The 24,293-nt window shown below is 39.4% G+C and overlaps 1 protein-coding gene across 2 annotated transcripts in view; it reads right to left on the bottom strand.

The window, feature by feature from the left end:
- UIMC1 (ubiquitin interaction motif containing 1) overlaps positions 1-23,728 on the bottom strand; it is a 133,261-nt gene extending 109,533 nt beyond the window's left edge. The window contains exons 1-2 of one of the 2 annotated variants that reach the window (XM_045999404.1): positions 23,580-23,728; positions 6,139-6,293 (exon numbers count right to left, since the gene is read on the bottom strand). In XM_045999404.1, the coding sequence (XP_045855360.1) occupies positions 6,139-6,285 (147 nt within the window). In that variant the 5' untranslated portion in view covers positions 6,286-6,293; positions 23,580-23,728. Of the gene's footprint in view, positions 1-6,138; positions 6,294-23,579 lie in introns of those variants that run through there. The other variant, XM_045999405.1, reaches the window with a different exon arrangement.
- Between the last annotated feature and the right edge of the window lie 565 nt (positions 23,729-24,293).

Below are 24,293 nucleotides of genomic sequence, written 5' to 3'. Positions count from 1 at the left end.
AGTGGTAGAGATTACTTAAAAATAAAACCTTTAAAAAAAGAGAGAAAAATGGAGATGACAGACCAAAAAATCCTAGAACCTGAAGCTACAAATCATGCAACCTAAACAACAGAGAGAAAAAAAAAAAAACTACAAAATAATAAAGAGAGCAATGCCTGGATGCCTCAGTTGGTTAAGTGTCTGCCTTTGGCTCAGGTCATGATCCCAAGGTTCTGGGATGGAGCCCCACATCAGGCTCCTTGCTCAGCAGGGAGTGTGCTTCTCCCTCTGCCCCTTCCCCAGCTTGTGTGCCCCCTCTCTCAAGTAAATAAATAAAATCTTTTTTTAAAAAGTAATAATAATAATAAAGAGTCTCAGGAACCCATGGGACAATATCAGAAACTATAAAATTTGTGTTATCTGAGGCCCTAAATAAAAGGAGAAAGGATATGGAGTAGAAAACATACTTGAAGAAATAATGGCTAAATCTAGCAAAAAGAAATAAATTCAAAGAAATCCACATCCAGACACACCATAATCAAAGTGCTGAAAACCAAAGGTGATGAAAAAAGTCTTAAAAGCAATGAGAGTAAAACAGCATACTACATAAGAAGAATGATCAAGGAACTTGGAATTTCTTATCAGAAACTATGGAAGCCAGAAAGTGAAAAATGAAAAGAACTGTCAACTGAGAATTCTATTTCCAACAAAAACATCCCTCAGGAATAAGGTGAAATAAAGACATTCTTAGTGCACCTGGGTGGCTCAGTTGTTAAGCATCTGCCTTCAGCTCAGGTCAGGATCCCAGGGTCCAGGGATCGAGCCCCACATTGGACTCCCCGCTCAGCAGGAAGCCTGCTTCTCCCTCTCCCACTCTCCCTGCTTGTGTTCCCTCTCCTGCTGTCTCTCTCTGTCAAATGAATAAATAAAATATTTTTTAAAATAAAAATAAAAAAATAAAGACATTCTCAGCTATAGAAGCTAAAGCAATTTGTCATCAACAGACTTGCTCTAAAAGAAATGCTAAAGAAGTTCTTCATGGTTCTTTTTAAGATCAATAATAAACTTCTAACCAAACTGACAGAAAAAGAAAAATACTAAAATGAAGGAGGGTAACCATTTCAGACACTAAAACATGAAAAGGATCAGGAATATGTTAACGTAATACATCATGACCAAGTAAGATTCACTCCAGATTGCAAAGATGTGCCAAAATTAGAAAATATATTAATACATATTAACTGGTTAAAGGAGAAAAATAAAACATCATCTTGTTAGATAATGAAAAGGCATCTGATTAAATATCTATTCTTAAAAATACTAATATTATATAAGTAATTAAAGAATATTTCTTGGGGCCCCTGGGTGGCTCAGTCGGTTAAGCGGGTGCCTTCAGCTCAGGTCATGATCGCCAGGTCCTGGGATCGAGCCCCACATCGGGCTCCCTGCTAAGCGGGGGAGCCTGCTTCTCCTTCTCCCTCTGCCTGCTGCTCTGCCTACTTGTGTTCTCTCTCCATCTCTCTAATAAATAAATAAAATCTTTAAAAAAAAAAAAAAAGAATATTTCTGAAACATAATAAAGAATAGAAATATGAAACAAAGAGCAAAATATCTGAATAGTTTACAATCAATTTCAAGTCAAAAAAAAGAGGTATTCAATCACTGAAATCAATCAATATTATTCTGGAAGATATAGTCAATGTAATGAAACAAAAACATGGTATAAATATTAGAAAGGAAAGGAGAAAATAATCATTATTAGCAGGTATAAGTGCCTACCTAAAAAACCCAAGATAATCAACAGAACTACTATTTCAAAAATCTTTAATGGATCAATGGAACAAAACAGAAAATCCAAAAACAAACCCATTTATAGAAAAGATTTTAGTTTACAATAAAGATAAAACTCCAAGTCTTCAGAGAAATGATTATTGAAAAATACTGGTAAAAGCATATAACCACTGAGACTGTTTTTTAATATAAATGTACTGTGGGGTTTTTTTTAAGGTTTTATTTATTTGAGAGAGAGAGTAAAAGAATACATGAGCAGTGGGGAGGGGCAGAGGGAGAGGGAAAAGCAGACTCCCTGATGAGTCAGAAGCCCCACACAGGGCTCGATCCCAGGACCCCGAGATCATGACCTGAACCAAAGGCAAATGTTTAACAGACTGAGCCAAGCAGATGCCCCTACGTGTACACATAAATGTGGTAAAACTATTAAAAAAGCATGGAAAACTGAAACAAATACAGTGGTTACCTCTAGATGGGTGGAAAGGGATACAACAGGTGAGGGGTCATACTAAGTCAAGAGGACTTCTAAGATAGTAAATACGGGTGTTCAGATTATTTTTTAAAACTATGATTTACCAGGTGCTTGGGTGGCTCAGACCTTAAGCGCCTACCTTCAGCTCAGGTCATGATCCCAGGGTCCTAGGATTGGGCCCTGCAGCAGGAAGCCTGCTTCTCCCCCATCCACTCACCCTGCTTGTGTTCCCTCTCTTGCTATAGTTCTCTTTAAAATTTAATTTAATTTAATCTTTAAAACTATGATTTACATTTTATGTAAATGTAAAAACCATATGATTATTTCAATATGTAGAAAAAGCATTTCACAAAGTACAACATCCATTCATGATAAAAACCCTCAAAAAAGTAGGTGTAAAGGGAACATATCTCAACATAATAAAGGCCTTATACGAAAAACCCAGAGTTAACATCATACTCAATGGGGAAACACTGAGAGCTTCCCCTAAGGTCAGAAACAAAACAAGGATGTCCACTCTTACAACTTTTATTCAACACAGTACTGAAAGTCCTAGCCACAGCAATTAGACATCAAGAAATAAAAGGCATCCAAATCAGTAAGAAAGAAGTAAAACGTTCACTATTTACAGATGACAATATACTATATATAGAAAACCCTAAAGACTCACCAAAAAACTACTAGGACTGATAAATGAATCCAGTAAAATCACAGGATACAAAATTAATGTACAGAAATCTGTTGCATTACTATATACTAGTTACCTTTATATACTTATACCATATACTAATAAATATACTAAAACAAAGCAGCAGAAAATGAAATTAAGGAAACGGTCCCATTCACAATTGCACCAAAAACAATAAAATATGTAGGAATAAACTTAGCCACAGAGTGAAAGACCTGTACTCTGAAAACTATAAAACACTGATGAAAGAAATTAACTAGGACACAAAGAAATGGAAAGACATTCCATCTCATAGGTTGGAAAAATAAACATTGTTAAAATGTTTATACAGCCCAAAGCAATCTACACATTTAATGCAATCCCCATCAAAATATCAACAGCATTTTTCACAGAACTAAAGCAAACAATCCTAAAATTTGTATATGAATAGCCAAAGCAATATCGAAAAAGAGAAACAAAACTGGAGGTATCACAATTCCAGACTTCAAGTTATACTACATAGCTGCAGTGATCAAAACAGTAGGCCCCTAGCATAAAAACAGACACATAGATCAATGGAACAAAACAGAAAACCCAGAAACAAACCCACAAATACATGATCAATTAATCTTCAACAAAAAAGGGAAGACTATACAGTGGGAAAAAGTCTCTTCAACAAATGGTACTGTGAAAACTGGTCAGCTACATACAAAAGAATGAAACTGGACCATTTTCTTACACCACAGACAAAAATAAACTTAAAATAGATTAAAGACTTAAACTACGAGACCTGAAACCATAAAAATTCTAGCAGAGAGCGCAGGCACTGGTTCTCTAACATTATCTATCTAGACTATAGCAAAAGTTTTCTAGATATGTCTCCTGAGGCAAGAAAAATAAACTATGGGGACTACTCAAAATAAAAAGCTTCTGCACAGAAGTGCCTGGCTCAGTTAGGCATCTAACTCTTGGTTTCAGCTCAGGTCCTCATCTCATGGCTCATGGGATCGAGCCCCAGGATAGGCCCCACACTCAGCGGGAGTCTATTTGGATATTCTCTCCCTCTGTCCCTTCTCCCATTCATGAGCACACTCTATCTCTCTCAATAGATCAATAAATCTTTAAAAAAAAAAAAAAGTTTCTGCACAGCAAGAGAAAAAAATCAATAAAACTAAAAGGCAACCTACTGAATGGGAGAAGATATTTGCAAATGATTTATCTGATAAAGGGTTAGGTATCCAAAATATATAAAGCTGATACAGCTCAACACCCAAACACCAAATCATCCAATTAAAAAATGTGCAGATGACATGAACAGACATTTCTCCAAGAAGACATCCAGAGGGCCAACAAAGAAATGACAAGATGCTCAGCATCACTTGTTATCAGGGAAATACAGAACAGAAACTATAATGATATATATCACTTCACACCTATCAAAATGGCTAAAATCCAAAGCACAAGAAACAAGTGCTGACAAGGATGTGGAAAGAAAGCAACCCTCTTGTATTGTTGGTAGGAATACAAACTGGTGCAGATGCTATGGAAAACAATATACAGGTTCCTCAACAAGTTAAAAATAAAACTATCCTTCAATCCAGTAATCATATGCTACTGGGTATTTATCCGAAAATACAAAAACACTACTTCAAAGGGATATATGCACCCCTGTGTTCACAGCAGCACTATTAACAAGAGCTAAATGATGGAAGCAGCTCAAGTGTCCATCAACAGATAAATAAAGAACATGTGATACATACACACATATATACACAATGGAATATTATTCAGCCATAGAAAAGAGCAAAATCTTGCCATTTACAGTAACATAGAGCTAAAGAGTATAACACTAAGTGAAAAAGGTCAGTCACAAAAAGACAAATACCATGTGATTTCACTCATATGCAGAATTTAACAAATAAAACAAATGAGCAAAGGAGAAAAAAAGAGAGAGAAAGAGAGAGAGAAACCAAGAAACAGACTCTTTTAACTATAGAGAACAAACTGATAGTTACCAGAGGTAAGGCTGGCGGGGGAGCGTGGATTTGGGTGAAATCGATGATGGGGACTTAAACAAAAAGTGCAGAACCTGGGTGGCTCAGTCAGTTAAGTGTCTGTCTTCAGCTCAGGTCATGATCTCGGAGTCCAGGGATCAAGCACCACATTGCACTTACCTCCTGCTCAGCAGGGAGTTTCCTTCCCCCTCTCACTCTGCGCCCCGACCCCCACATACTCACCCAATCTTTCTAATAAATAAATAAAATCTTAAGAAAAAAAAAGAGGAATGAATTAAAGATAATTCTGAGCTTCACAACAAGACAGTGAGTAGCTTTACTACCAAATGCGTTATAAGATGAAGTAAAAAAATAAGTGAACTTGGAAGAAAAAACAATGACTTAGTTCACTGCTTTCCTGAATGTGACCTACAGACAAGGGGAAATCTCTAATAAAGAAATGGAAAAAAGGAATAAAGGACAGGTGTTAAGAGTTAAAGCAGCACTGTCCAATAAAGCTTTCCATAATGAGGGAAATGTTCTATTACTGTGCTGTCTAATACAACAAACACCAGACTCACATGGCTTTGATCACTTGAAATGTAACGGTCCAACAGAGGAACAGATTTATTTAATTTTAATTAATTCAAATTTAAATAGCTACAGGTGACTCACAGCTACCACACCGAACAGAGTATATCTAGACACTTAATAACATTTACATTCTCTTTCTCTCACTTTCTAGACACATAAATATTAACATTTACATCTGACTTACATTACTCTGATAGTTTAAAAATACCACCTTGGGTTAAAATATTACAAAACTGAGGAACTATGATCCATCCTCAGCCAAACAGTATGATAACTTTAAGTAATTCTTAATTCCATTTACAAATCAAAATGATGCTGAATAAAAAAGTGCATGCTCTGGGGCACCTAGGAAGCTCAATCAGTTAAGCGTCTGCCTTCAGCTCAGGTTGTGATCCCAGAATCCCGGGATTGAGCCCCTCAATGGGCTCCCTGCTCGGCAGAGAGTCTGCTTCTCCCTTTGCCTCTCACCCTGTTCATGCTCTCTCACTCTCTGTCTCTCAAACAAACAAATAAATAAATCTTTAAAACAAACAAACAACTGCATGCTCTGGCAAGCTGGCATTAAGGTATAGCTCCAAAACAAACCAGTCATGGAGAAGGCATAGTTTGAGACCTAGAGCTCTACTCTTCAGAATACTGACCTCTCCATCACTATCAGATATCACAATGAATGCATCTTCAAGTCTCCGTTTCCTCTTCAGACTGACAGAACTGGCAGTTTCTGCATCTTTCTTCTCCAGGTTCTGAGCTTCAGAGGTTTCTTTAACTTTTTTCTTTCTCCGTGGCATTCTTTTGTCTGAAAACACAGGGTAAGTAATTTACTCAAGAGTCTAAGTTTTCCAGATGCTATCTGTAACTTAGTCATTTAACAGAAAAAGGTTTCCATCTAAAAGAAGTAAAATGACTTCTGAACATTTCCACTACTCATTAAAATAGTAATTTTTCTATTTAAGAAATTGTATCTGGAAATATGTCATTTCTGTAGGGACATTTCAATGGAAATAATACAACAATTTTTTTTAAAGATTTTATTTTATTATTTATTTGACAGACAGAGATCACAAGCAGGCAAAGAGGCAGGCATAGCGAAGGGGGAAGCAGGTTCCCCGCTGAGCAGAGAGTCCGATGCAGGGCTCGATCCCAGGACCCTGGGATCATGACCTAGGCCGAAGGCAGAGAGGCTTTAACTCACTGAACCACCCAGGCGCCCCAGAAATAATACAACAATTTATCCTCGTTCCTTAAACATTAACTTAGATAACTGGTTGTTTTTAAAGATTTCTTTATTTATTTGAGACAGAGGTTCCATGCCTGCTTCTCCCTCTCCCACTCCCCATGCTTGTTTCCTCTCTTGATGTCTCTGTCAAATAAATAAATAAAATCTTTTAATAAATAAATAAATAACACTAAAAATGGGAGCCTGGGTGGCTCAATCGGTTAAGCGTACAACTCTTGATTTCAGCTGGGGTCATCGTCCCAGGGTCCTGGAATCAAGCCCTGCACTGGTCTCCACACTCAGCAGGGAGTTAGCTTGGGGATTCTCTCTCTCCTTCTGTCCCTCCTCCTCCCTCTGCTGGTGCTCTTTCTCACTGTCTAAGATAAATTCATAAATCTTTAACAAAAACAAAAAAATAAAAATAAGAAACACCAAGGACTCCACTGAAAAACTGTAACTAATGAAGAAGCTCAAAAAGCCTGTGCCATGCAGTCAATATTCAAAACATCAACTGTACTGTTATCTACGAGCAATAAATAATCCAAAAAGGAAATTTTAAAAATTCCATTTCTCGGGGTACCTGGCTGGCTCAGTTGGTGGAGCATCTGACTTTTGATCTCAGGGTCTTGAGTTCAAGACCCACGCTGGGTGTAGAGGTTACTTAAAATAAAATCTTTAAATAAAATAAAATCTTTAAAGGCACCTGAGTGGCTCTGTCAGTTAGCCATCTGACACTTGATTTCAGCTTAGATCATGATCTCAGGGTTATGAGATCAAGCCCCATGTCAGGCTCCACACTGGGGGTGAAACCTGATAAAGATTCTCTCTCTCCCTCTCTCTCTGCCCGCCCTCCTGCCGACTCACACACACACTCTCTCCCTCTCAAAAATAAAATAAAGTAGTATCTTTAAAAAATAAGAAAAAATAAAATTCAATTGCTAATAGCATCAAAAATAATAAAATTCTTAGGAATAAATTTAACAAATAAGTGCAAGACTTGCAAATGAAAACGTAAAAGTACTATTGAAGGAAGAGTCCAGTTCAAGGTGACACTGGAAGATTCTGAATTAACCTCCTCCTATGGACACACCAAATCTACAAATAAACAAGCAACAACTCTAACATAAACCTAAAACCTGGCAGAGCATCCCATTCACAAATGAGAGGGAAACCACATTAAAGAAAGTAGGTAAGGTTAAGAGACTATCAAAAACCCCACCCCAGGCACTACAACCTAAAATGGAGAGGTAACTCAACACAGAAGCTTCTCCCTGAAGAGAGACAGGTTTGAACCCCATATCCGGCACCACAACTTTTAAGACTTACCTGAGAAATAAGCCCCCTAAACTTCTAGCTTTGAAAGCCAACAGAGCTTGCATCTACAACACTCCCAAAACTAAAAGGAATTGAAAAGCAATTCTCAAAAAGCTGACATGAAAATTCATGCACCCCAGAGCTTAGCACAAAGGCAGTCAAGTGAAAAGCACCCAGACTTTCTGTGAAAAAGGCTTCTTTGCTTATCTTAAAGCATCAGCCTGAGAGGCAGGCATCTAATTCAACATACATAGGTGCCTACTTAAGTATTTCAAAGACAGAGGCCAGCAGGAATCATCTTTGCATCTCCCTCTGCCTCACTCAAGCTCGCCAGTATCTCCTAGAAAGGAGTTTGTACCCTTGTGTGACTGCTTTCCAGGTCATACTCCCAGATCACCTGCTTCTGGTGGCCACCAGGGCTTATGCTGAGAGTCCTGCAGGACTTTGTATATTTGTTTACTTCAAAAGCTACAGCCCAAGAGTCTGGCTTTCAATCAGCCTTAATCTAGGTGGTAATTAAGTTCCTCCCATTTGGGACACTGACAGTTCTCTGCATACCTTCAAGTGCTGGGAGCCACTAAAAATATAGTAGGCTGCTTGGATAACCACAAACATTTGAGAGAGAGCTAAATGCCAGGCAAGGTTAAAAGATAAGGTTCATTTCCCATATAAGACCATTCTTTCAAAACTCAGAGAGCTGCTGGTTTGGTTTTTTTTTTCTCAACTATTTTAATTTAAATTCAATTAATTAACATACAATTTATTATTTGTTTCAGGGGTATAGGTCTGTGATTCATCACAGTCTTATATAATACCCAGTGCTCATTATAACACATACCTTCCCCAAGGTCTATCCTCCAGCCCCTCAGCCTCCAACCCCCCTCCCCTCCAGCAACCCTCAGTTTGTTTCCCAAGATTAAGAGTTTCTTATGGTGGGGCGCCTGGGTGGCTCAGTCGTTGAGCGTCTGCCTTTGGCTCAGGTCATGATCCCGGGGTCCTGGGACTGAGCTCCACATAGCGGGCTCCCTGCTATGTGGGAACACTACTTCTCCCTCTCCCACTCCCCCTGCTTGTGTTCCCTCTCTCACTGTCAAATAAATAAATAAAAAACCTTTAAAAAAAAAAAAGTGTCTTATGGTTTGTGTCCCTCTCTGGTTTCATCTTATTTCATTTTTTCCTCTCGTTCCCTATGATCCTCTGCCTTGTTTCTTAAATTCTACATATCAGTGAGATCAAAAGATAATTATCTTTCTCTGACTGACCTATTTCATGTAGCATATCACAAGATTGCTTTTTTTTTTTTTATGGCTCCAAGAGTTGCTGTCTTTATCTAATGCACAGAACCAATATGGAGAGTAAAGAAAATGAAAAAAAAAAAAAAAAGAGTAATATGTTCCAAAAAAAAGAACTAGATAAAAGTTCAGAAAAACACCTTAATGAAAGAGAGGTAAGTGATTTACCTCACAAAGGAGTTTAAAATAATGGTCATACATCCAAATGGCCAACAGACACATGAAAAAGTGCTCAACATCACTCGGCACCAGAGAAATACAAATCAAAACCACAATAAGATAACACCTCACACCAGTAAGAATGGCTAAAACTAACAAGTCAGGAAACGACAGATGTTGGTGAGGATGCGGAGAAAGGAACCCTCCTACACTGCTGGTTGGAGTACAAGCTGGTATGGCCACTCTGGAACACAGTATGAAGGTTCCTCAAAAGAGCTGAAAACAGAGCTATACTACAACCCAGCAATTGCACTACTGGGTATTTACCCCGAAAATACAAATGCAGTGATCCGACAGAGCACCTGAACGCCAATGTTTATAGCAGCACTGTCCACAATAGCCAAACTATGGAAAGAGCTCAGATATCCATTGACAGATGAATGGATAAAGAAGAAGTGGTATATGGGATATTACGCAGCCATTGAAATAAAAAGAAATCTTGCTATTTGCAATAACATGGATGGAACTAGAGAGTATTATACTAAGTGAAATAAGTCAGAGAAAGACAAATATCATATGATCTCACTTAAACGTGGAATTTGAGAAACAAGGTAGAGGATCATAGGGGAAGGGAGAGGAAAATGAAACAAGACAAAACCAGAGAGGGAGACAAACCATAAGAGACTCTTAACCTCAGAAACAAACTGGAGGGTTGCTGGAGGGAAGAGGAGTGGGGGAATCGGAGGGCTGGGTGATGGACATTTGGGAGGGTATGTGCTATGGTGAGAACTGTGTATTGTGTAAGACTGAGGAATCACAGACCTGTACCCCTGAAACAAATAATACATTATATGTTATTTTTTTTAAAAAAACCTCTAAACAAAACACACAAAAGAAATAAATATTTGGTATTTACTCCTAAAAAAAATAAAATAATCATCATAAAATTGCTTCCTGTGTTCAGAAGAATGGATAAACAAAGTAAGAATTTTAATTAAAAAATTAAAAATATAAAAGTATCAAATAGAAGTCACATTACTGAAGAATACAATAACTGAACTGAAAAATACAGGAGAGAGCTTCAACATTAGATTAAATGAATTAGAAAGGATCACTGCACTTGAAGACAGATCAGTGGAACTCAATTAGAGCAGCAAAAGAAAAAAGATGAAAAATGAGTGGATACATTAAAGAACTTATAGGACATCAAGCTGACCAATATTCATATTATAGAGGTCCCAAAAGAGGGAACAAAAGGGGCAAGAAAATTATTTGAAGAAATAATGGATAAAAACTTCCCTAACCTGGAAGTCCAGAGAGTTCTAAAAAAGATAAACCCAAAGGAATCCACACCAAGACACATTATAATTAAGGTATCAAAAGACACAAGGAAAAAATCTTAAAAATAGGAAAGAAAATGTAGTCATTTTCTTACATAAAAATAGGAAAGAAAATGACTACAATAATTTGTTAAGGGACACACAAGATGTTGGGGGCACCTGGGTGGCTCAGTCAGTTGAGCATCCAACTCTTGGTTCAACTCAGCACATGATCTCGGGGCAGTGGGAACAAGCCCTGCATCTAGCTCCATGCTCAGCAGAGAGTCTCTGCCTCTGCCCCTCCCCTCTTAAAATAAATAAATAATTTTTTTGAAAGATGATGTAGGAAGAGTAAAAATGTAGAGCTTTATAGTAAGTTCAAACTTAGTTCTCTAGCAACTTAAAATAGACTGCTATACATTGTTTTAGGTCAGCCTCATGACAATCACAAAACAAAAACCTGTAGTAGATACATAAAAGATAAAGGAATCTAAATATACCACAAGAGAAAATCATCAAATCACAAAGAAAGAGAGCAAGAAAAGAAGGAAGAGAGGAATTACAAAGGAGCCAGAAAACAACTAACACAAAGCCACACACACACAAAAGGCAGTAAGTACACAGCTACCAATAAATACTTCAAATGTAAACAGGCTAAATTCTCTAATTAAAAGACTCAGAGTGGCTGAATACATTAAAAAACATAAAAACACATCAAACATCTCAAACCTAACACTCTCCAGCTGCCTTTACCTGTTTTACACAGTAAATCTAGTAAAATTAAGACCTAAATTTTTGGCTGAAATTACAATATTCTAGAATAAGAAAAATGTGAAGTCAATGCATTACAAACATATAAAGCCTGTTTTTGCAGTTATATCTCCATTGTTTATCATCATATCATCTAACACAGAAGTAGATATTTATTTTTCTATTTCAAAATTATTATTCTGTTCTTCACTTACCCATTTATTTCTTCTCTCCTCCTAAATGAAAATTAGGATCATTTACAAAGACTGCAACTTTATTTTTTCTTAAAGATTTATTTACTTAAGGGGCACCTGGGTGGCTCAGTTAGTTAAGTGTCTGCCTTTAGCTTAGGTCATGAAGCCAGGATCCTGGGATCAAGCCCCACATCTAGCACTCTGCTCAGCGGGGTGTCTACTTCTCCCTCTGCCTCTCCCCCTACTTGTGCTCTCTCTTTCTCTGTCAAATAAATACATAATTTTTTTTTTTTTTTTAGTTTATGGTGCATATTTATTCAGACTATGTATATTTTTATGGCATTCATACACATTTTTTGTGGTTTTAAAAAGACCTTAGGAAGGTCTTTTTCCTCCATTTCTATACAGGTGTTTTTTTTTTTTAAATAAATAAAATCTTTTTTAAAAAAACTGATTTATTTGAGAAAGAGACAGAGAGAGAGAGCACACAAGCCTTGTGCTTGTGCAAGCAGGGAGAGGGACAGAGAGGAAGAGATCTCAAGCAGAATCCCAACTGAGTACAGAGCCCGACTTGCAGTCCAATCCCACCTGCCCGAAATTATGACCCGAGCTGAAATCAAGAGTCGGACACTTAACCAACTAAACCACCCAGGCACCTCTTAAAACTTCACATGACATCGTGTTGTACAAAGGCAATACAAATGGAATCTAATGAAAAGACTGATTTTTGGCTGCCTAAATTAATTGGCTATTTAAATAAAATAACACATTAAACTGCTAAGAAAGAATCGAAGGCAAAAAGATGTTAAGACTATTTTCGTGATAGTTTATTCAATTCCATTGCTGTGAAGAAGATACCTGTAATTATGTAACACAAACAATATATGCCATAGTAGTTCACAAAAAGATGGGGCCTGGCTCAGCTAGGTTGGGTAAGTTGGGAAAGGCCTTGCTGGAGGTGGACTTTGAGTAGGATGCTGAAGAACTGTATGGGTTTTTATGATGGTTACAATCTTATTTCCTTAGGAAAGTGTAAAGTTACAGAGACAAAAACTGTTTCTTATTCACACCGGAATCCCAGCATTTAGCTCGGAGCTTAGCTTTTAATAAATGTTACTGAATAAGTGATTTAATACTTTAATAACCAAATGAGTATATGAATAAACAAACTGGATTTGGAAAGGCACAGAAGATGGGAAAAAGACAAATACAGTGTGCTTGTTATTCAGGAATCTGAAATATATTCAGACAGAAGTTAAATGTCCCTGTCAAAATTAAAAAGAAGTAGAGACACAAAGAGGCTTAGGGGCAACTCTGGTAGAGTGGTAAGGTTACAATTAACCTTTCAGAGTCTCTTAAATCTCTCATCTCAAAGGATTCTGTATTTTTAATTTGGAAAAGATTTCTTTTTTTTTTTTTAAAGATTTTATTTATTTATTTGACAGACAGAGATTTCAAGTAGGCAGAGAGGCAGGCAGAGAGAGAGAGGAGGAAGCAGGCTCCCCGCTGAGCAGAGAGCCCGATGCAGGGCTCGATCCCAGGACCCTGGGATCATGACCCAAGCTGAAGGCAGAGGCTTTAACCCAATGAGCCACCCAGGCACCCCGAATAAATTACTGAAGAAGCTTTTTTTAATCGAGGTGTCAAAATATTTTCTGAACCCAACAAAAAAATAACAAAGTGAGGGATACCTGAGTGGCTCAGTCAGTTAGGCATCCGCCTTTGGCTCGGTCATGATCCCAGAGTTCTGGGAATGAGCCCTGTGTTGGCTCCCTGCTCAGCCAGAGTCTGCTTGTCCCTTTCCCTCTGCCCCTCCCCAACCCCAGCTTGTGTTCTCTTTCTCTCTCTCTCTCTCACTCGCTCTCTCGCTCTCAAATAAAATCTAAAAAAAAAAAAAAAAAACTGAATTCATCGTTTTCAAGATTAAAATTATAAATACAAACCAATTTTTGTCACCTGTGATAACAAATGCTTGATAATACCAGCGCTGTTTTACTGAATAGCATAGCTCTCACAAGAAAAATCTAACTATAACTGCATACCTCTAAAATTCTAAGTCTATCCCTTTTAATCCTATTTCAAACACATTTGCTCCTTCTGCTCTTACCATGTACCCATCTTTCTCATCTCTAATTCTTCTTTACTACATGTGAAGAGTTACTGATTCTCCAGCATTAGCAGTATATATAGTTGAGAATGATGACTTAATCTCATGAATCCAAGGTGATTAAATTTCCAAAGGAAAAAAACTGACATTGGATTTTGCAATGATTTCTTGGGTATGACACTAAAAGAACAGGCAACAACAAAAATAAATAACTGACTATGACAAAATTTTAAAATCTTATGCATGAAAGGACACTAAAAATAAAGTGAAAAAGCAACCCACAAAATTGGTAAAAAATTTGCAAACTGTTTATCTGGTAAAAGGTTAATACCAAGACTATATAAAAAACTCCTGAAACTGAATAACAAAAAACAACCCAATTAAAAAATGGGCAAAGGATTTGAATGGGCAAAGGACATTTCACCAAAGAAGATATTCAAATGACCAATAAATGCATGAAAAGATGCTTATATCACTACTCACTAGGGAACTACAAATCAAAAACACAAGATACCACCTCTCACTCCTTCAGATGGCTACTGTCCAGAAAACAGAAAACAGCAAGTGTTAGAGAGGATGCAGAGAAACTGGAACCCTTGAACACTGGTAGGAGGAATGGGAAATGGTGCAGCTGTTATGGAAATTAGTATGGCAATTCCTCAAAATATTAAAAATAGAATTTTCATATGATCCAGCAATTTCCCTTCCAATTATATACACAAAAGAAGTGAAAGCAGGGATTCAAACATATTCGTACACCCACATTCACAGCAGCATTATTCACAATAGCAAGGAGTAGAAACAACTCAATGTCCACTGACAGACACAAAATATGATATATCCATACAGCAGATATTATTCAGCCTCAAAAAAAGAAGGCAACTCTGACATATGCTTCAACATGAACAAACTTCGGGCACCTGGGTGGCTCAGTAGGTTAAGTATCTGCCTCCAGTTCAGATCATGATCCCAGGGTCCTGGGATCAAGCCCCACTCTCCCTCTGCCTGCCACTCTCTGCTTGTGCAAGCACACTGTCAAATAAGTAAATAAAATCTTTTTAGAAAATGGGTAAGCTTTGAAGACATTACGCTTATGTAGTTAAGTCAGAAACAAATGGACAAATACTGTACAATTCCACTTACATGAGATAACTAAAGTAATCAGATTCATAGAACAGAAAGCAGAATGGTGGTTGCCATAGGTTGGGAGAAAGGAAGGATGTGTAGTTATTGTTTAATGGGTAGAGTTTCAGTTTAGGAAGATGAAAAAAGTTCTGGAAATGGATAGTGTTGATGGCTGAATGACAATGTGAATGTACTTAATACCAACAAACTGTACACTTAAAATGGTAAGTTTTGAGTATATTTGGTAAAATTTTATGTATTTGGTAAATTATGTATATTTTGCTACAATTAAAAAAAAGAAAACAGCAAAGGCATATGCAGTTGAACTTTGAACAATGTGGGTTTGAACTGTGCAGGTCCGCTTATATGTGGGTTTTCTTACAGTACAGTACCATAAATATATTTTTTTAAGATTTATTTGAGAGAGCGTGTGTGCATAAGTGGAGGGGTGGGGAGAAAGACAAGCAGACTCCCCACTAAGCTCAAACCCAGGAACCCAAGATCATGACCTGAGCCAAAATCAAGAGTAGGATGCTTAACTGACTAAGCCATCCAGACATCCAATAAACATGTTTTATGTTATTTTCTTAATGCATTTTCTTATTGTCAGCTTATCTTATTGTGAGAATATAGTATATAATACACATAACATACAAAATATGTTTTAATTGGCTGTTTATGTTATCAGTAAGTCTTCCAGTCAACAGCAGGCTGTAAGTAAAGTTTTTGAGGAGTCAAGAGTTGTACACAGATTTTCAACTGCATGGGGTGTCACATGCTTAACTTCTGTATTGTTCAAGGGTCAGCTGTACATAATCTCATGGAAAAATTTCCAAGACGTGCACCAATAAGTGAAAAAGGAAAAAATAGTAAATAATAGGGGCGCCTGGGTGGCTCAGTGGATTAAGCCGCTGCCTTCGGCTCAGGTCATGATCTCAGGGTCCTGGGATCGAGCCCCGCATCGGGCTCTCTGCTCCGCAGGGAGCCTGCTTCCTCCTCTCTCTCTGCCTGCCTCTCTGCCTACTTGTGATCTCTCTCTCTGTCAAATAAATAAATAAAATCTTTAAAAAAAAAAAAATAGTAAATAATAGCATGACACCTTTTGTGCAGAAGATTAAAAAAAATCAGCATCGATAAATTTTTCTCAGGCCATCAAAACCAGAAATTAATCAATTTACAACCTTCAGCTCTCATCTCTAGTTCAAAAACGATTTTTAGGAAAAACTTTTTGTTAACTAAAAAACACTTAAAAGCCTTTTGCAGGCTGTTCATTTAAGTAACTTAAATACTTTTTCTAAGTATCACCTACTTTAAAATGTAGAAAAGTAGGGTTTAAACTAAGGAAACCAATTATCAGTCAGAATTGTACTCAACACTAGAAAAAGAAATCACAATTTTGCCTCTCATAACTTGTTACCAACTCTGGGTCCCATCGTCAGCCACTTCAACGGGATCTCTAAATCCCCTAACCTTGGGAAACTACTACTTGTTGTGTACTTCTTGCCCCAGGTATCAAGATTCCTGGAGAGAAAAACCAAGCCAACTGATTTTTCACTGATCACTAACGGACTTCTGATTTTTCACTGATCACTAAAGGGACCTCTGTCTTCAAGTCTTTCCCATTAAGTTCCTCCCAACCCTTTGTATATGTAAGTTCCTTTTAGATCCACTCTATTCCCTTGCTATAAACATTATCAAGACTTCCTGAGCCTAAAAATAAGTTCCCTCAACCCTATCACCAATAAAATTTTCTCTCCTTTGCTTTATCATCAAATGTTTTACTCAGAAGCTATACACTGACACACACTATAAATTTCCAAAGCACTCAATTTCTGCCAAAAGGCAGAAGAGCATGTTTAGTATTATTTTACTTGTGTAAATTAAAACACACACACACACAGTCTTTTGTTTTAAAATCCATCTGTAAGGTTACACAAGAAATTGCCAAAAGTGTGAGAAAGAATTTGAGAGATAGATGGAAGACAGACATATTCCTACTATTTGAATTTTGAACCATGAGCACACATTACTTTTATTTTTCTTTAAACTTTTAAACTCTGGAGAGAATTTGAAGTTTTGACATCAATTTTAAAGAGCACATTCCATATCCATGGTGTCCATTTATCACCCTCTTCTCTTCTAATGTTATATAATCTGAATCTGCTCTCCTTTTAGGATCATCAAAGATCTCCTCGACACCAAATCCATATACCTCTCTTCAGCTTTCATTCCACTAGCCATCTTGGCAAATCCTTTCTTTATGACAGTCTAACTTAGTGTCTGTGACACTGCTTAACTGAGTTTTCTCCTAGATCTGACCTATCCTTTCCTTGCTCTTCCTTCTATTCCTCTCACTAAATAAAAGCATTTACCACTATGCTATACACAATATCCTTCACTCCCTACTTTGAAACTTCACAGTGGCATTCACTCTTGGGCCTTCAATTACAAACTCAATTCAAAGGCCTACAAGATATACAAATGCACCTAGGCCTTTCAGCTGAACTCTCGTCCTACCATTTCTGATTTGCTGTGGAATTCTACTGAACATTTAAAGAAGTAACCATCTTTCACAACTTAAAAAAAAAAAGTCGGGAAACACTTCTCAGCTCATTCTACCTGACCAGTTGATACCAAAACCAGACAAAAACAAAAAACAAAAAAAAAAAACAAAAAAAAAACAACAACAAGAAACCAAGAGGGTCTGGCTAGCTCAGTTGCTGGAACATGTTACCCTTGGTCTCACAGTTTTAAGTCTGAGCCCCATGTTGGGTACAGAGAGTATTTAAAAATAAAATCTTGGGGCACCTGGGTGGCTCAGTAGGTTGGGGCCTCTGCTTTCGGCTCGGGTCATGATCCCAGGATCCCAGGGTCCTGGGATCGAGCCCCACGTCGGGCTCTCTGCTCAGCAGCAAGCCTGCTTCCCCTTCTCTCTCTGCCTGCCTCTCTGCCTACCTGTGATCTCTCTCCATCAAATAAATAAAAATCTTTAAAAATAAAATAAAATAAAAATAAAATCTTTAAGACAAAAGAAAAATAAAACAAGAAACCCAATATGCTATAAATATAAATGCAAAAATCATCAATAAAATACTAACAAACCTAATCCAATATTATATAAAAAGAATTATATACCATGACTAAGATGTATCAAGGGAAGGCAAGGTTGGTTTACGATCTGAAACTCAATGTATTACGCCATTTTCAACAGAATAAAGGACAAAAACCACATGATTATCTTAATATACACAGAAAGAGCATGTGACAAAACTCAATACCTCTTCATGATAAAAACACTAAGCAAACTAAGAATAGAAGAAAACTTCCTCAACCTGATAAAAAGTATCTATCAAAAACTCATGGTTAACATTATACTTAATGGTCAAAGACTGAAAGCTTTCCCTTAGATCGGATCCAAAACAAGCTTGCCCACTCTCAGCACTTCTATTCAACATTATAGTGGAGGTTCTAGCCAGAGCAAATGGGCAAAAAGAGCAAGACAAAAAGAAATAAAGGGGCACCTGGGTGGCTCAGTGGGCTAAAGCCTCTGCCTTCGGCTAAGGTCATGATCCCAGAGTCCTGGGATGGAGCCCTCCCCTGCATCAGGCTCTCTACTCAGCAGGGAGCCTGCTTCCCCCTCTCTCTCTGCCTGCCTCTCTCTGCCTACTTGTGATCTTTGTCTGTCAAATAAATAAATAAAATCTTTAAAAAAAAAAAAGAAAATTCTAAGAAATACAATAAAAAAACTATCAGAATACACAAGTCAGCAAGGCTGCAGGATACAAAATCAAAACAAAACTAACTGTATTCCTATACATTTGCATTGAGCAATCTGAAAATGAAATTAAGAAAACAAGTCCATTTATAATAGCATCCTAAGGACTAAAATACTTAGTCATAGCTTTAACAGAAGACATACAAAACTTATACCCTGAAAACTATAAAACATTTTTTAAACATTTTATTTATTTATTTGACAGACAAAGATCACAAACAGACAGAGAGGCAGGCAGAGAGAAGGAGAAGTGGACTCCCTGCTGAGCAGAGAGCCTGATGTGGGGCTCTATCCCAGGACCCTTAGATCATGACCTGAGCCGAAGGCAGAGGCTTTAACCACTGAGCCACCCAGGCACCCCTAAAACATTTTTTAAAGAAATAAGAGAAACTCTAAATAAATGAAAAACATCCGTGTTCAAGGATCAAGACTTAAGATAGTACTACTGCTCCTAGGCGAACCATAAGAGACTATGGACTCTGAAAAACAACCTGAGGGTTTTGAAGGGTCAGGGGTGGGAGGTTGGGGGAACAGGTGGTGGGTAATGGGGAGGGCACGTTTTGCATGGAGCACTGGGTGTTGTGCAAAAAGAATGAATACTGTTACGCTGAAATAATAAATAAAATGGAAAAAAAAAAAAAAGATAGTACTACTGCTCCTTAAACTGATATACGGATTCAATGCAATACCAAAAAAATCCTAGTTGGGTGTGTGTGTGTAAATTAACAAACTGATCCTAAAATTCACATGGCAATTCAAGGGTCCCAAATATTTTTAATTAATTAATCTTCACAAAAATCCAAGAAGTATGTATAATTATTACCAGTAAGCATAAGTTCAGAAAAGTAACTTGTCAGAAGTCACAAAGGAGGCACCTGAATTCTGTCTCCTGACTCCAATACTTCATGACTTCTTTACACCTCTTCTTTTTTTTTTTTTTTTTTAAAGATTTTATTTATTTATTTGACAGAGAGAGAGGTCACAAGTAGGCAGAGAGGCAGGCAGAGAGAGAGGAGGAAGCAGGCTCCCTGCGGAGCAGAGAGCCCGATGCGGGGCTCGATCCCAGGACCCTGAGATCATGACCTGAGCCGAAGGCAGCGGCTTAATCCACTGAGCCACCCAGGCGCCCCAGAGGAGGAAGCAGGCTCCCTGCAGAGCAGAGAGCCCGATGTGAGGCTCGATCCCAGGACCCTGGGATCATGACCTAAGCTGAAGGCAGAGGCTTTAACCCACTGAGCCACCCAGGCGCCCCTACACCTCTTCTAACTAAAACTGCTGCCTGTGTATGGTATGTGCTGAATGAGGGCACCTGGATGGCTCAGTTGGTTAAGCAGCTGCCTTCAGCTCATGTCATGATCTCAGGGTCCTTGGATCCAGCCCCCGGGTTGGGCTCCCTGCTCAGTGAGGAAACTGCTGCTCTCCCCTTCCCCTACAAGTTTATGTTTTCAAATTAATAATAAAAAATGCATGCTGAATGAACAGTATAATGTATATATTTAAAATTTTTAATACAACATAAAGACACAAAAGGATAAAATTATTATAGGTTGAATAGCATAGGTAAGACTTAGAAGTCGGAGTCAGTTTGGGGGAATTCTAAAGGAATCATAGTGCCCCAGGAAAACAGCTTCCATGGAATAGTTTTCATCTTATTAAATGTCTTCTGTACCCTAGAGCTATTTAAACCAAAATGCTCAAATCTGATATCAAGAGTAGCTACACCACCAAATATATGTAATTTCTTTAAGATACACAAATAAAAACTCTACCCTTCTCTGTAGCACAGAACCACCTGCAATCTCAAAGTGGGTTTTCAAAGAATTAAGCAGATAAGCGACTGGTAAGAAGCATTAAGTAGAGGCCCCCCACAGATTATAGACTCCAAAATTCAGTGCTTCATGAGATTTAACCACATAGTAATTCTAAGAGTAAAAACAAGGCACTGCTTGACCAATTTAAACAAGCTGACCAGCATATAGTGCGGCTACTATTTATTTAAGTTGCCACCCTTAAAAATGAAGAACTCACTAAAATAATGGCTTATCTTCAAGTACTTGAACTGAGGCTAAAGAATGAATTACCACTAACTCTGAAGAAAGAATTGAGTTTAGAGGCCAACAGCCTCATCTTTAATCAAGACAGGAACAAAATGTCTCTAAAAGAATGCACAAACAGGAAAAGTGACACAATAATGAGACTTGTTATTTATCTCACAGGTAGCATTTTTAGTAACCCCAACTTGGGTTATTTGTCATTTTCTTTCAGCGTATCTATCATCTTGATCTATCTGAAGAACAATCGCTGAAAAAATAACTTAAAATTTTGACATTCTACCTACCAAACATGTCAAAATCACTTCAAAAGCTTGGGGATATAGGGACCTTAACAAATCTTCATGAATGATTGACGATATGCTACTCAGTAAGTCACTACTCAAGAAATTTGGTAGCAAACACTACCATCTGATTTCAAGAGCTTGTTTCCTTGGTTTATTTTTTAAAACATTTTATTTATTTATTTGAGAGACAGAGAGAGCAGAAGCATGCAGGAGGGTCAGAGGGAGAGGGAGAAGCAGACTTCCTCCCTCCCAAAACGTAATGTGATGCAGGGCTCTATCCCAGGACCCTGAGATCATGACCTGAGCCCAAGGCAGACGCTTAACCAACTGAGCCACCCAGGTGACCCGTTGCTTCCTGGATTTAAAAAAAAGTAAATGTGGCAGCTCTTTTTTTTTTTTTTTTTTAAGATTTTATTTATTTACTTGACAGAAAGAGATCACAAGTAGGCAGAGAGGCAGGCAGAGAGAGAGAGAGAGGGAAGCAGGCCCCCTGCTGAGCAGAGAGCCCAATGCGGGACTCGATCCCAGGACCCTGAGATCATGACCTGAGCCGAAGGCAGCGGCTTAACCCACTGAGCCACCCAGGCGCCCCTGGCAGCTCTTTTAACCAAAGATCCTGTCCTATGCTTTAATAAAACCACCTTTTTGGGGCACCTGGGTGGCTCAGTGGTTTAAGCCACTGCCTTCGGCTCAGGTCATGATCTCAGGGTCCTGGGATCGAGTCCCACGTCGGGCTCTCTGCTCGGCAGGGAGCCTGCTTCCCTCTCACTCTCTCTGCCTGCCTCTCTGCCTACTTGTGATCTCTCTCTGTCAAATAAATAAATAAAATCTTTTAAAAATAAATAAATAAATAAATAAAACCACCTTTTTGGGGGCACCTGGGTGCTCAGTGGGTTAAATCCTCTGCTTTCAGCTCAGGTCATGATCCCAGGGTCCTGGGATAGGGCTCTCTGCTCCACGGGGTGCCTGCTTCCCTTCCTCTCTCTGCCTGCCTCTCTGTCTACTTGTGGTCTCTGTCAAATAAATAAATAAAATCTTAAAAAAAAACAAACACCTTTTTGTGCCAATAATAAATAAATGTACATACATAAGTACATAAAATAAAAAAGGTAAATGCCTTTACACGCAGACAGGCACACGCACAATTCTCTACTTCCCACTTTATACTCAACCTCAGGACAAGTGTGTAACAAAATCCAAACATATTTTGAGTAATAATTCAATCATAGTCATTTACTGAGTCCTGGGACACTATTCTAGGTATCCCACACGCATTATAAGGTTATCCTCCCAATAACTCTATTGTGGTAGGTATCACTATTTTTATCACTAATTGTTATTTTAAAGATTTTATCACTATTTTACATGTTTGTAAACTTATTCAAAATCAAACAATTAGTAAGTTCTTACTAGGTTGGTAAATGGTTATGTTGACAGAACTGCAGCTCGATATGCCTGACTCCAAAAATACATTCTTTGACTCATCTACATGGCACTCACTGCCTCCCAACAGGAAAAAATAAAGACAGAAGCATAAAACTCTCGCTTTTTCCTGGACAATGCTTATATCTTAGTATGCTATAGTGACTAAATACAAGAACATTAGAGTCAAGCTGCCTGGATTCAAGGCAGCTTTACCGCTTATGAGATCGGTCTTCCATTCTCAGTTACCTCATCTATAAACTGAGGATAATAGTACCTATCTCAAAAAAGTGTCAAGATTAAATAAATGCGTACGAGTAATAGGCTGGAAACCCAGTCATCGTACAGAAGGAAACAGCAGTTCTGTTGGAGTGGAAAGTGGCAAATAATAAGGATTTCCAAACAAAGTATATTTTTCTGGACCAATAACAGAAGGATCACTCCGCAATAAAACAGTAGCCTGGCGGGGGGGGGGGGGGGGGGCGTGAGGCGGAGGAGGCGGAGGGGCCCAGTGCCCGTGGCCTGTCCTCCGGTATGGGGCCCCGCGGGGGGGGTGGGACGGCGAAAACGGAACCTCCTCCCGGGGTGCTCAGCGTGAGGAAGACGCTTTCGAGGGACCGGTGGGGACCAGAGCTCATCGGCTCACGAGAAATAACGAAGGAGCGCCTGGTCCGGGAGGATAAAGGCCGCACCTCCGGTGCAAAGTGGGCAGGCCTGGAACTGGGGGGCGGAAGCCCACCACGGCGTCAGAAGTCGCCCAGCGAAGTCCCCAAGGGCTACCCCGATGTCCCAAAGGGCCCACTGCCGCGTCCGGAGGCGCTCGCCAGCTTCCTGAGGCGTCCCGAAGGGCCCACCCGGGCGTCCGGAGACGCCAACCCAACATCCTCGGGGCCATCCGACTGCCCAAAGGGCCCACCCCTGTGTCCGGAGAGGTCCGCCTCTGCACCGAGAGGGCTCTACCCCGCGTTAGAGGAGCCTCTCCAGGTGAGAAGCAGGCCGTGGCCGCCGGCAGAGAGAAAAGGAGGCGGGAAGAGGGCGGGCTGGAGGTGAGCGGAGACGGCAGGTACTCACCGACCGGCCGGCGCCCCTCTGCCGAGCCCCTCCTCCGGGGCGCTGCGGGTCGCGAGCGTCCGCTGCGCGTCAGGAGCGGCGGGGCGGGGGGGGCGGGGGGGGCGAGACGACGGCAGCGGCGGCGGCGGCGGCGGCGGCGGCGGCGGCGGTCGGGCACGCGCGCGAGGCTGAGGCTCGGCGGGGAGGAGTCGCGCTCTCTGAGCGGATGTGGGCGCCTGCGCCGGCGTACGGGGACGCAACCAACCTGCACCGCGGGGGGAAGCCGCGGCCGGGTCGTACCACTGTGCTAGGGCTGGAGTGCGCCATCGCTGGGAGTCGGATTTGATCTTCTAGCGTAGTGTGGGGCTCTCCACGTGCGCTCGCAGTGTGCTCGCTCGCTCTATTATTATTCGTTAACACGCTGAGGGAATCCAAAGAGTAAAAATAGGGCGCTCAAAACAGTACAGTGAACCCCTTCAAAGTCTCCTCTGCTACATCATGCCTCCTCCCGCCCTTTGTTTGCATGCACTGTTACACTGAAATTATCTGTTCATACCACTACTTGAAAACTGTGGTAAATGTTACAATCTGACCATTTCCAGAAAAAGGAGTCTGAGAAACGTAAACTATAAAGATGTCATTTGGGAGTGTAAAATTAGAACAGCCACTTTGGGTGAGATTCTAAATATGCATTTTATATCCAGCAACTTCATGTGTAAAAGAATAAAGAAACTC

This window comes from Meles meles, chromosome 3 (assembly GCF_922984935.1).
Source record: "Meles meles chromosome 3, mMelMel3.1 paternal haplotype, whole genome shotgun sequence".
NCBI classification, from domain to species: Eukaryota; Metazoa; Chordata; class Mammalia; order Carnivora; family Mustelidae; genus Meles; species Meles meles.
This window is presented reverse-complemented; position numbering and strand designations above follow the sequence as displayed.